This window comes from Lissotriton helveticus, chromosome 5_1, assembly GCF_964261635.1.
Source record: "Lissotriton helveticus chromosome 5_1, aLisHel1.1, whole genome shotgun sequence".
Classification (NCBI taxonomy): domain Eukaryota; kingdom Metazoa; phylum Chordata; class Amphibia; order Caudata; family Salamandridae; genus Lissotriton; species Lissotriton helveticus.
Window position 1 is genome coordinate 1817518770 of NC_136065.1, and position 13296 is coordinate 1817532065.

At 45.2% G+C, this 13296-nt stretch overlaps 1 protein-coding gene across 2 annotated transcripts in view; it reads left to right on the plus strand.

Moving 5' to 3' along the window:
- Window positions 1-13296, plus strand: part of GPATCH8 (G-patch domain containing 8) — a 480524-nt gene that overhangs the window by 97089 nt on the left and 370139 nt on the right. For both annotated transcript variants that reach the window (XM_078645162.1, XM_078645164.1), the window contains exon 2: window positions 12974-13048. In XM_078645162.1, the coding sequence (XP_078501288.1) occupies window positions 12974-13048 (75 nt within the window). The remainder of the gene's footprint in view (window positions 1-12973; window positions 13049-13296) is intronic.

Genomic DNA, 13296 nt, shown 5'->3' on the forward strand with positions numbered 1-13296 from the left:
TCCCCACTCATGTAGCCCATCTCAAAGGCAGCTGGCAAGAGGCTCTATGGCCACAGCAAAGAGCAGCGGTAGCATTGGACATACCTGATGGGTCCCTCTAGTTTTGTGATACCAATCCGCCTATTCGCTCCCTGGCTGAAATTCTCCTATAAAATAGTTTCAACCAATTTTTCATTGTGGAATCAGATACCTATTTTATGCAATACTTCCCAGAGGAATCCCCCCTGAGAGGGAGTCAAATGCTTTTTTCGATATCTAATAACTCTAGAGCATACTGCCCTTCACATAGAGCAGGGGAGTGCAGCACCATCAACAGCTGGTTCGGATTAAATTGCGTGTTCATATTTGGGATGAAACCGCATTGGTTGTCCGCTATTAATTGGGGTACATTGCTCAGCAATCTCGTGGCCAAAACGTTAATTAACATTTTCAGGTCTACATTTAGCATGGACAATGAACGGTAGTAGGCGACAGCCTGGCTCTTATCAGGCTTTGGTAGCATCATCGTTTCCCTCAAGGACTCTGGGAGCACCCCTTTCTCGTAGGCCTCCTGATAAACCTTCAACAATTTGCTCTGCTAGTTTTCCTGTTGGCTGCAGTAAAACTCAGCTGGCAGTCTGTCTCCGCCCGGGGCCTTGGCCGACTTTAGGTATTTAGTAACTGTCAACATCTCGTCCTTTGTGATGGGAGCATCTAACAGCTGCCTGTCCTCTTCAGATAACTGTGGCATTCATATCCCCTCCAAATATGACTGAATTTCTTGGGGGCTGGTAGTCGCCGGGGCCCTGTAAGTCCAGCAGATGCTCCGTGAACTCTTTCATTATTGTGATGACCTTAATCTACCCAGTTTGTGTGGGAGCCCTGATGTTGGCGGATTCCTATTCTCACCTCCGATGAGCATTGCAAGCATGTGGCTCGCTTTATCACCCTCCCATGCATTAGTGCATACTTATTGGCTTTGCCAGTGCTTATGCGATACAGATGTGGACCCTTCCTGCCTGGGTTTTGAGGAGTTGATTGAGCGAAAGTCTGCGTTATCGTGCTTATGCTGCGTAATCACTCACCGCTGTCTTCTTCATGAGCCCAGATGTAAGTGGACACTTAAGAGACTGCATAGACTTGGTTTGTTGCATAAACATTTTGATGCTGACCCGATCCTCTTTCTGAAACTTCCCCAGAATTCAAAGAGTGGGCTGGATAAGCTTTCATACAGCTATACACAGGCTTCATATCATAGCCAGTGGCCTCACTCTTTTGAGACCCTGTAGTTGGGTTTGCATTGAAACTTTGAAATTGGACTATAGTTTAATCCTCTGCAATTTGAAGAGCCAGTGCAACCTGGTGACCCACTCGAACGCCCAGTTATCGTTATTCAAGTACATAGCTTCCACATTAGTTTGCATTGAATATACTTTTTGTGCTTAGGGAATATTGAGAATGCCATACTGGCTTTCTGGGTTCGCAAAGCTATACCACTTTTTACCCTAGAAACTTAAACCTCTGCTAGGGATTATCCTACAGATATTTCCGTGGGATGTTTTTCTAGTGTCTGTCATTCAGTTTTCCACGTCAGAACCAAGGATTTTTTATGATTTTTTATGTTTTTATGTTAAGTATGAAACTGGGGATGTAATCCTTTGCAGGTCTATAAAATTTGCTTCTGACCCTCCTCATAACTTTCTTTTGTGAAGCATAGGTTTGACTTCAGCCTTCTCCATAGAAATAAGATCCCTATGATTGAGGCAGGTCAGAAACCAGCACTGTGCATTATATCTAGCCATCGTGATTTGTAACTTTGATCATGAGGATGGTGAAGGAGGGTAAATTACCTTTCATTTGGCATGAGCTTTAATGAATTTGCAGTCCTGTAGAGTGGCTAGGTATTGCCTCAGAAATGTCATGCTATGAGCCCATATAGTTAGATGAAGTTGCATATCGTGCAAAGCCACACATTTACTCTTCAGCAAAACTATGAGCAGTTCATGTGAAGGTTGAAAAGTAAAGGAGTCAGTATTGAGTTGAGGATCTGCCTAGTCTGGCCTGTATCTCCCCCCCCCCCCCCCCTGTAGTGTAGTTCCTATATTCCCAATAGGCTCTGCGCATTGGAATAATATATCCTATAGATTTGACGCATGACTTATGTCTAGTAGGTCGCTATCGAATATATTAGACTTAATTGTGAGTGCCAACTAGCTCAGAGGTCAGTAGAAAGTTTCTCGAGTTCACGAGAAGGGATTTCGTTTCTGACAACCGCATAAACATGACAACTTTGTTTCCACAAGAAAAAACTGATCTTTAGAGTCGTGGAAACAAAAGATAGATATTTTACTCAGTCATTCGTGCATGCTTAGTTTCACCAGAGGTGCAGCGAAATAGACAGACAGGCATTTTCAATAAAAGAGTATTTATTGAACAGTCTTCTTTCTCATGCAGAAGAAATGAACTGCTACAAGCGTAATACTGGTTGCAAAGTATAATGCGTACAGTAAGAAAAGTATTATAAAATAATACTGTAACAGCATTGTATGGTTCCTAGACCATGAATAAATACATACATAAATAACAAAGGCTTAAAAATTACTCAACTGGTGCTTCTAAAATACGCCTACCCCAATGTACCTAACCTAAGTCTAGTACGAGGGAAGAAGTAAGTGAGGTGTATCATAAATTTAGTGTTCTTTGCCAAGAATCTATCCAATATTTATCTTCGGGTCTAATCAGCTCCGTACCTTGGTTTTGAATGAAGGAGGTCTGGTATCTCTCTGTCTCCGGACTCGATTTCCCAACAACCCGCAAGGGTAGCTTGGAAACACTGGAGCTGGATTTCCCGGCAAGAGAAAAGACAGCGTCTCTCTCAGTGCGTCTCCTGGAGGGTCGGCTTCCTTCGGCACTTGCTGTAGCAGGATGCGTCGGGCAAGTAGATAGTCTAACTGCTCCAAACCACTGCGTGTTTGCTATAGCAAGTGTGGGCATATTTATACCTTGAAGGTGCCGAGATTGACGTAAAGGTGGACATAATAACATCATCGAAGAGTCTCAGTTCTTTGAAAACTCCATGAGTTCTTGGACAAGTGAGTATTCAAGCAAGGGGAAGTCCCTATCTGCTGAAGCAGAGTTTTCCAAGATATCGTTGTGGATTTTCGGAACTAGTGGAAGTAGCCCTGCCGTATTTGGACTGCATGAGCTATGTCTAAATATGGTTATGATTTCTATGCCTTAATAAGGATATGGTGATTTATACCTATATAAGGGAATGAATCGGGAAAATTACACTAGGGTCTTAAAATTCTATACAACCCCCCCCCCCCCCCCCCCTCCCCAAATGCGCTTTCTACTTTTCCAAGAACTCTTGTGGCCTTATATGATCCAACATCTAGAATGTATCCAAGAGATACAGGAGACATTCAAATAACACCATCCTCCAATATAAAACAAATGGTGTTCAATATTTTGAGAGTGAAAGACCCCGTTCTTCAACCACAACGAAAGTCAGATTGATATGGGACAAGGTTATTACTGGTTTCCAAGACAGCCCAGGCTTGGCAGATTTGTCACAATTGAAAGTTACCATTTTTTAGGACCATAATTAACTTTTTTCAGTGGAGAGATTTGACTTGAGGAAATTTTAAAAGACCTATTTAAGATTCCCTACTGTGATCCGTCGGAAACCAGAGTTTGAAGACACTAACAATCCTTTTTAAAATTATATAAAGTACCTGCCCTTGCTTTTAAAGGGCAAAGCTCATTTCTGAAGTCAAGTTTAAAAATATTAGGACTAGGAAGGGTGTAGTGATGACCTCTGCAAGGTGTTGTCTTTCCGTAACAACCATAATCTCTTCTTCATTTTTAACCTGGCAGATGCCAATAAAATGTAATTACTCTATAGAAGCTTAGACCCATCTCAGTGGAGTAAACGCTATTAAATCTCATATATACCATTTTGTTAGTCTTCTAACCAACTTGTGATTCTTGTCTCAGGGCATTGGGTGTGTGCTGGTCAGCCAGCTGCTATATCATCTTGACTCGTTCACTATTCCACCTTTTATTGCAGTTTGTTTTACACCAAACATAATATCAAAAATTCAATGATGCTCATTGTGAACCATAGTCGCTATTCCACACTAGTCCTCATTTGAGATGGCCGGCCACCCTACACTTCTTTACTGTTTTTAAAAGCGGTCATCACACCCACGCCCATGGCCTATTGGTGTCTGTTACCAGCACGCCGACATCTGTTTTCAATTTTCAGACACGGGCATGATAATTGAAAACCGATCGCTTGCTGTGGGGCGCGCTCGCACCACTCGTGGGCTTGTTTATTTTACAACGGCTGCCGCCACACACAAGGAGGCTTGACTTGGACCATATATGGAGGGGCTTCTTTGAAATGCAGATATTTTGTTACGCTTATGACTTTGAGCGTGGACCAAGGCGGGAGACCGGAAATAGGTAGTGTCGCGAAGTTTAGGCGGCATATTTAAGGACAAGTGAGTAATGCGCAAGGCGGTTTTCATTCATACGCGTGCATTCAGTCGCATTCACTTCTGGCACAGGTATATAAAACTATTTGTGAACCCTCTTTGTGTGCAGGCAACTGATGCCCACCAGGGTGCCAAAGTGTATGAGCCTCTTTGCTCACACCACTCCTGTGGTGTCTGTCAGGAGACGCCAGAGACCATCTTTACATTGCATAATTTTTGTCCTTTCTGTACTAGGCAACTTTTTTGGGGGGGGGGGGGGGGGGGGGGGGGGGGGGAGTTTACATAGCACGAACTCGACCCAAAGGTATCGGAGCGCTTTACATCGGCACCAGTTGCGTTACAGGCGGATTCATCATTTATAGGCATGTGGAGATTAAGTGATTTGCCCAGAATCCCAGGATGTTGAGCGTCCATGCCGAGATTCAAACCGGCTTCCCCAGCTTTCAAAGGTCATAACTGTATGTTTAGCTTGTTGCTCCGGTTACCCTGTATTTGCTGGAGCTCAGAGCTGGCTGACAGCTCACATTTAGTTAGTTCTACAGGCAACTGGGCACCAAATATTTCCGACTTCACTTTCAGAACGCTTTGAACAGTACCTACTTTATCTGTTCTGATAACTGTATTTTCCTCTGCCTGCTGAGTTCTAGGAAGACATCTTCCGAAGAAGATGTTTTGCTTAACCCCTTCGATGCTCATGACGAGCTCAGCTCGTCATGAGGTATACCTCTCGTGTGCTCATGACGAGCTGAGCTCGTCATGACCACACCCATTTCCATTATGGCCCAGCACAGCAGAGGATCTTCTCAAGCACCCAAGGTGTTAAGTTTAGGGAAACTGTAGTGGCCAATAATCTAAATATGTGTTTTTGAACTTTGCAATCGGGGATACAGCTTGAGGTGGAAGTTCCAGTGAAGTCCTATCTGGTAATTAACTTTCTTTGCTCTGAATTCGGAGCAGAATATCCAGTACATTAGCATCCTGGTTTCCAGGTACTGTCTATAGTCTTGCAAATACAGTGTAAATTCAGTGCACTGGCATGTCATCAGGAGTATGTGGCAAAATGCGGTATATATGGTAGGGGCCAAATTTCACATGTAAAACCGCATTTTCAACAAAAAACTCGAAATAGAAGTTATTTTTCTGACCCAGTGAATACCTCGTCCTGTGGTGGTGTTATTTACCATGCCCGGTAAATATTTCTGTTCTCCATTCAGGTGTGCTGGTAATAGAGGCCATAGAGTGAAACCAGTTCATAGAGAAGTCCAATGCAGTTTCGAGAGAGGTCAGAGTTTTATAGCCCATTTCCTTGTGCTGAGAACAAGAGACCTGTGATTTTTTTGCATCCATATGGTTAACATAATTCTGAATTTTAGGAAATCCATTTCTTGTAAAACCACCATTAGATTTTCTCTAATAAGTTTCTACTAAAATATTTTGTTTTATTAACTCTTTCGAGTCTGTTTGCATAAAGTTAAATGGATGTATACATGACATTTTTGTGCAGACCTCTTGCGAAGGTCTAGTTACACTTGAAAGAGACCAGTACAGGAAGATACCTGAAAGTGAGATGCATTAATCAGTTATCAGCGCGGATTGTGGCACACAAGCATGTGCGGTATGCAGAGGCTGCCTGTAGTTATGCGAGGCTGATTTACTGGCACACACTGCATTGGTGTCTGGCTCACTGCATTGGCACAGGCACTGCTTTGACAGCAAAAGCAAGTTTGCCACCCAGTAGTGAGGTTTCAGTGAATGATGCGATATAAGAAGGAATAAAGCACATGTGTAACATCATATAAACAAGCATTTGCAATGCAATAGGTCTTGCATTATTAAAGTTTGAGCTATTGGTGTTGCGTTATTTAGCAATGCCAAAAGCTCAAACTTAAATAATGCGGGACCTATTGCATTGCAAATGGTTTTTTTTTTTTTTTTACCAACACCTCAAGGGTGGTGGTAACCATTCGCAAATTGGAAGGGGTACCACTGGGACCCCTTTCCCTTTGCAAATCTTAGCACAGATATTTTTTAGCAACAGGATGTGGTCCTGTGGAAAAAAAGAAACTTACACTTTTTTTTTCTTTTTAAACGGGCAGAGCTAAGAGGCCACTGGTCTCCGGCGGAGTCAGGGCTCCACATCTACCTTCTGGTGCTGCGGTGATTTTTCTTGCACTAAAGGCATTCCTTCCCTCTGTCCGGGAAAGGGTAGTGCAGGTGTTCAATGACAACACCACCGCCATGTGGTACTGCAACAAACTGGGTGGTGTGAGGTCATGGACCATATGTCAAGACGCTCTCTACCTTTAGAAATGGCTGGAGCATCAGGGCATATCTCTGGTGGTTTAACACCTGGCAGGTTCTCTGAACGCCAGGGCCGACTAACTCCGCCACAGGTGCATGTTGGATCAAGAATGGCGTCTTCACTCTGAGGTGGTGCAAGGTCTTTTTCAGCAGTGGGAAGAGCCGTGTGTTAGATCTATTCGCCACTGAAGAGAACACGCTATGTCAGCAGTTCTGCATGTTGGAATTTCCAAGGTGGCACTTGCTAGGCCACGCGCCGCAAGTGGAGTTGCGGTCTTCTATACAGCTTTCATCCTATACCACTTCTGCTCTGACTGCTGAAGAAGATCGTGTGATCGAGCCCAAGTCATTCTTGTGGCTCCGGACTGGGCTGGAAGAGTCTGGTATCCCGAGCTGCCCAACATGGCCATCGATACTGCGATCCGACTGCCTCTTCGGGAGGATCTTCTGACGGAGCAGCAGGGGATGGTCCTTCACCCGAACCTGTCCAGCCTCCACCTCCTTGCGTTGAGATTGAACGGCGACAGTTGACCACTTTCGACATTCCTCCTGAAGTCTGCAATGTTATCTTGGCAGCCAGGCGTCCCTCCACCAAAACGGTATATGCCTGTAGATGGAACAAGTTTCTGGCATGGTGCACAGTAAAGGCTGTGGATCGCCCTTATGCCCCCCTTTCAGAGGTTCTCCTCTTCATTATTTCTTTGGCCCAGCAGGACTCTGCTCTGATCACTCTCAAGGCTATCTTTCGGACATTTCGGCCTCCCTTCGGCTGCCTGACAAGCCTTCCCTTTTCAAGTCCTCTATTGTAAATCGCGTCTTTAAGGGCATTACTCACTTGTTTCCTCCACCTCCTTTCGTAATGCCCTAGTGGGACTTGAACCTGGTTCTCACCTTTCTTATGTGCGCTCCCTTTGAGCCGCTACATAACGGTCCTCTCAGACTTCTGACTCTTAAGACTGCCTTTCTAGTTGCCTTCAACTCTGCTCGCAGGGTGAGTGAGCTTAAAGTCCTTTTTTCTAAACCTCTTTTCCTGGCTGTTCATCCGGTCAAAGTTGTCCTTCGCACTAGGCCTTCTTTCCTTCCTAAGTGGTTACCTCTTTCCCCATAGGACAGATCATCACTTTGCCCACCACCTTCCCGCCCATGCATCCTTCTAAAGAGGAGAGGCTCCACCGTCTGGATCCAAAGGGTGCGCTTTCGTTCTAACTGGATCGCACTAAACCATTCTGGATGGATGACCAGCTCTTTGTTTGCTATGTGGGCGCATAGAAAGGTCAGGCCGTGCAAAAGCGGACCATCTCCCGATGGGTCGTCCTTTGCATCAAAATCTGCTACTCCTGAGCAAAAAAGGAACCTCCAGTGTGGCTGCGGGCCCATTCCACCAGAGCAACTGCAGCCACTACTGCTTTGGGACGTTTAGTCCCCCTCCATGACATCTGCCAGGCAGCTACGTGGGCTTCATTGCACACGTTTACCAAACACTACTGCCAGGACAGCCAAGTCCGAAGGGACAGCTTCTTGGGCCGATCAGTTCTCCATGACTTTCTGGTGTGAACTTGGTTCGCAGACCCACCTCCGGGGTTGGTATTGCTGGGGTATCTATTCTAAGGTGAGGAATCCATAACTCTCTTTCAGATGAAAAACGTACCTTTGGTAACGATACATCTGTAAGAGACACAGATTAGTTATGGATTCCTCACCGCCCCACCCATCCTCCCCTTTCTGCGAACTGACTTCTAGTGTAAAGGACTCCCTTTCAGGGTCCTTGTTTTGTGCACCAGTGGTCAGTGTTTTGCATGGCCACCTATCGACGCGCCAGGGTACTGCTGAAGGAAAAGATTCTCTGGATCCAGTCTGACGCCTGGGGGTAATTCTAAGGAGAGGAATCCATAGCTAATCTGTCTCTTACAGATATATTGTTACCGAAGGTAAATAACTTGTTTATTTGGTCATTACCCTTACGATCATGTCATTCAGAGGCCTTTTTTCAAAATGAATTTTCTGGCACTGTGAATGTAAATGTAAATGTACAGGAATTTATATAGCGCAAATCACCAAGCGGTTTCTAAGCGCTTGCTTAGGGAACCCGTCCTGGTATTCCCCTGTGAGATAACCCCAGCAGGGTATCCACAAGGTGAAAGCCAGGCATCCCGCCGCGAGGGGCCGTTGTGGAGATTAAGCAAGCTATTGCCCAGAGTCGCAGAGTGTGAACCCGTGAATCGAGTAGGCACCGGAGCGAGAATTGTCGAGTCCATGGACATTTTTTAGGACTCAAGACCCCGCCGAGCTGGGAATTGAACCCTGGTCCCGGGCTGACCTCTGCTTCCAGGTCTGCCTCCTCTAACCAGTGAGCCACACTTCTCCTGTGGCTTGCATTTAGAAGCCAAAAACGAAGACTGGTTAAGTTGACATTAACAAGTGTTAGTTACACTGTCCTGTTTTACCACGCTTCTCCTCATAGAAGGGATACCCAACTTGTGCTGGTCCTATCGCTGTGACACAATAGGCCTCAAAACAAACCCTGGAGCATCCATTTTTTTGGCATGAAAACTGACTCATTTTTGTGATGGCCGCCTTATAAAACCTAATAAACACAGATATTTCAGGAAACTAGACACCGCAGAGCTATCTTCCCCCTCCTCCGCTACTTAACTGCTCCCTCCTTTTTAGGTCTCGGACCGACGGCTGGCTTGCCAGCCGGAAGTCGGAGATTTAATGATCTTCAGTAGGGCAGTTTAACCTGCCTCTCTCCTCTGTCTCTCCTCCATTGGCTGGCTTCCTAAACTGAGGCCAGCCATTGGAGGAGAGAGTCGTCCCTCGAAAGAAGCTCCGTCTCTTTCGGATTCGGGGGCGTGTTGGTGCTGTTCTTTCCACTTTTTAGCCACGCCCCTTTTTTAGAACGCCGAACACCCCCTGAATCTGAAAATGTTTGGAAGCTTGCGGCCGCCATTTTTTGGTCTCGTCTGCCCGTGAGGATCGTCTTTTTGTCTTTGTTGCTTCTAATCTGTCTTTGTGTTATGAAACACACCACCAAAGGGTAAAGTGAATTCCTTTTTTCAATGCGAGCCAACTTTACTTTGTAGGTCTGCATCGTGTCCTGGCGTCTACGTTTACGTTCCTGCATGGACCGCTTTGCCCGTCGTGAATGGACAGCTTTGCGTCTTAGAGGTAACCGCTGGGGGGGTGTTTCCATCGCTGGGGCATTGAACATGTCTATTTTGGGCGGAAGTCGCCAGGAGATAACTGACGGAGCTGGTGTCGGTATCCGCAAAGGCGGCAGACTCGAGTCACGGCTCCTCCGCGCCAACACGTGTGATCCCGGGCGATCGCTTTCTAGTCCGGGTCCCTAGTTTCTTTATGTACTGAACGGATATAATATGTAATAATGGCGTGTTATATAAATAGTAGATACCCCCGGATGCTGGCTTCATAATATGAAGATGTTGAACTGCAAAATGGTTCGACATAAAAATAAAAGGGTGTATGTGGGTCCGTACTCTGATAATAACATGCCAACAGGGATATATGTCAGTGCTAATGACGCCGAGGATGGGACAGTAACTCGGGCACTCTCAGAATCTGCCCTGGTTTCCAGCCAGAGAGACACCCAGGGTTCGGCCCCGTTGGTGCAAGACACCGGCTCCGAATAACAGGCGCTTTATTTTACACAGCGCCGACCCCCACGGCGCTCCTTTCATCAACCACAGAACGGTGAAATGCTGAGCCGCCCTCTTTGCATTTCTTCCCTCGTGCCCTTCACATTAGACACGGGTTTGTTTACAGCCGCATTCACCTGCTGAGCTGGCGGAACCACAAATATTTATTTCTGTTGAGCCTCCTTTCCGAATTTCGCTTTTTCATTTTCTACCGAAAAGTAGGAAGAGGCTTGTAAATCTATCGCCTTTCGTTGGAACCCATATTTCGCGATTGGCGACCAGGAGGTCGTAAGAACAGGGAAGGAAAAGCAGGTGGAGGTTGATGTTTATTATATGTGGTTCTCTCCGATGGGGGAGATAGCGACACTCTCTGAAATAAAAATGTCCTCTGCGCTGCGCTTCCTCCCGAAAGACGGCGGTACCAGCCACGGCGAACGAGGCAAAGGGAAGCAAGATGTCGACAAACAGGGCAATAGAGTAAAACATAAAACAAAAAAATTGCCGTGCTCGTAGGAAACACAATATCTGAATTAGTCCGCGTTGCCCAAGGCGCCAACAAGTGTAATAATCAGTGTCAACGCCATAAAGTGCCATTAAAAACAAAACAAACACAGATACAAAGCGGCCACTATGAGAACCTGAAACCCCCGTGTGCTGCGAAGGTAAAGATGCAACACAGACTCTGGCGTTTATTTATTTGACTGCATTTTCTGTATTTTGTATGACGCAGGAGACCTTTTCTTTCGCTTCTATGAAATGTGGTGCTTTTGTTGTGTTTTGTCAGCCCCTCCTCTTGGAAACACAGATGTCTGGGCTGTGGAGACCCCAGGACCCTCGGTGGGTGAACGCGCCTGCTGCAGCGTCGAGATCGGGAGCGCTGGGGGTCAGAAGCGCGTGCTTCGACTCCGCCTTTTAGCGAAACTAAACTCACCCCTGCGTTTCAGAGTCAGACGGGTATACCAACCGCAGTGACCGGGCAATCCTACTTCTAAGGTAGCTCGGTGTATTAATGCGCCTACAGCAGAGATTTGAATGTAACTTACGTGTCACAGGTTTGAATAATGGCAGGGCCAAGTCAGTGTTTCATCTTTTCGATGTGTAATGAAATCCCTTACGTCGGATAATACCAACAGATTTTAATACTAAGCGCCAAGTAGCAGTTCAATGTGTACTTTCTAATAGACATTACATGATAAATGAAAGTTAATACCAGCGTCGGCTAAACAAAGCTCTGTGTGTGTGTAGCTCTGTCGAAATGTGTGTGTAGCTCTGTGTGGCTCTGTGTAACTGTGTGTGTAAATATGTGTGTGTGGCTCTGTGTGTGTGCCTCTGTGTGTGTAGGTATGTGTATGTGGCTCGGTGTGTGTGTGTGTGTGTGTCTCTGTGTGTGTGTGTCTGTGTGTGTGTGTGTCTCTGTGTGTCTCTGTGTGTGTGTATGTGTGTCTCTGTGTGTGTGTGTACCTGTGTGTGTACCTGTGTGTGTGCGCCTCTGTGTGTGTCGCTGTGTATATGTGACTGTGGCTCTGTGTAGATAGCTTTTATTGTAGGTGGCTCTATATGTGGATGCCTCTGTGTGAGGGTGGCTCTGTGTAGGTAGCTCTATGTGAATGCTCTATGTAGGTGGCTTTGTGTGGGTAGCTCTGTGTGGATGTAAATGCAAAAAGTAATGCATTTGCAAACAATAAAGATATTAGCATTGTAAATGACAATGCCATTTCTTTAACGATTAAGCTATTGCCTATGAAAATGACAAGGCCATTTATTAATAAAAACAAAAAAATAAAGAGCAATGCCAATAGCTCTACCTTTAATAATGCCGAGACCATTGCATTGTAAATGCTTGTTATTGGAAACCAACCCATTCCCCCATCCACCTCTTTATCCTGAAGCCTCCTTATTCTCTGAGCACTGTCCTATTGGCAGGCAGCTATCTTCATAGGGTTTCTAAGATGGATGGCCTTTTGTGCGCATGCTCGTTGTCGTTCTTTGAATGTTTTTTTTCTATGCTTAAAGAAAAATTATTCAGAGTTCAGCCGCGGAAGCTCTCATCCGTGGTAGCCACATTTGACTGAATTTTCTTAAAACATAAGAAAAATAATACAAAGATGACCACTTCAAGTGCACACACAGGCTATTTAGGAAAGCAAAAACACCTTGCCATTAAAAGAACTAAGTGAGCTGTCCCATACAAGTAAAAGTGATGGGGTGTTAAGGGTGGGGAGAGGGAGGCCATGTGAAATTCAATGTGCACTTTTATAAACTGTGCTGTGAAAACTCCTTACACGGTTTCCATACTGAATAAAAGGAGTGATTTTGAAGTATCGAGATGCCACTGGTGAGCATGGACCCGATGGAGAGAACGAGAAATGGTTTTACATTGCTCAGTGAGAAACACCTGACTTGATAACTTCCAGTCGTAGACTGATCTTATCAGACTCCTTTTATTGTAAATTGCACTTGAAATGTTAAAATAATGTCTAGTCCTAATTAAATGATTAACCTTAACGATAGTAATGCTCTCATTTTTTTCTCCAGGGCAATCATTTTGACCAGTATGAAGACGGGCACTTGGAGATCGAGCAGGCGTCACTTGACAAACCCATTGAATCGGTAAGAAGTATGCTTTTATTTTGTGCGTGGGCGAACAGCAGCTTAGGACAAGTTGAATGCCATGATATGAGTGAGGTTAATTTTATGTTCGTTACTCAGACGAGGGCCTAACTTCATAGACATTTGGATGCTTTAGTTTGTGTGTCCTGCAGTTGACATGGCAAATTCCTTATACTTTAATGATATCAGTTGAACAACCTTAGATAATGTTTCAGAAAGGAAGATAGTCACAGCGGCATAGCTTAGGT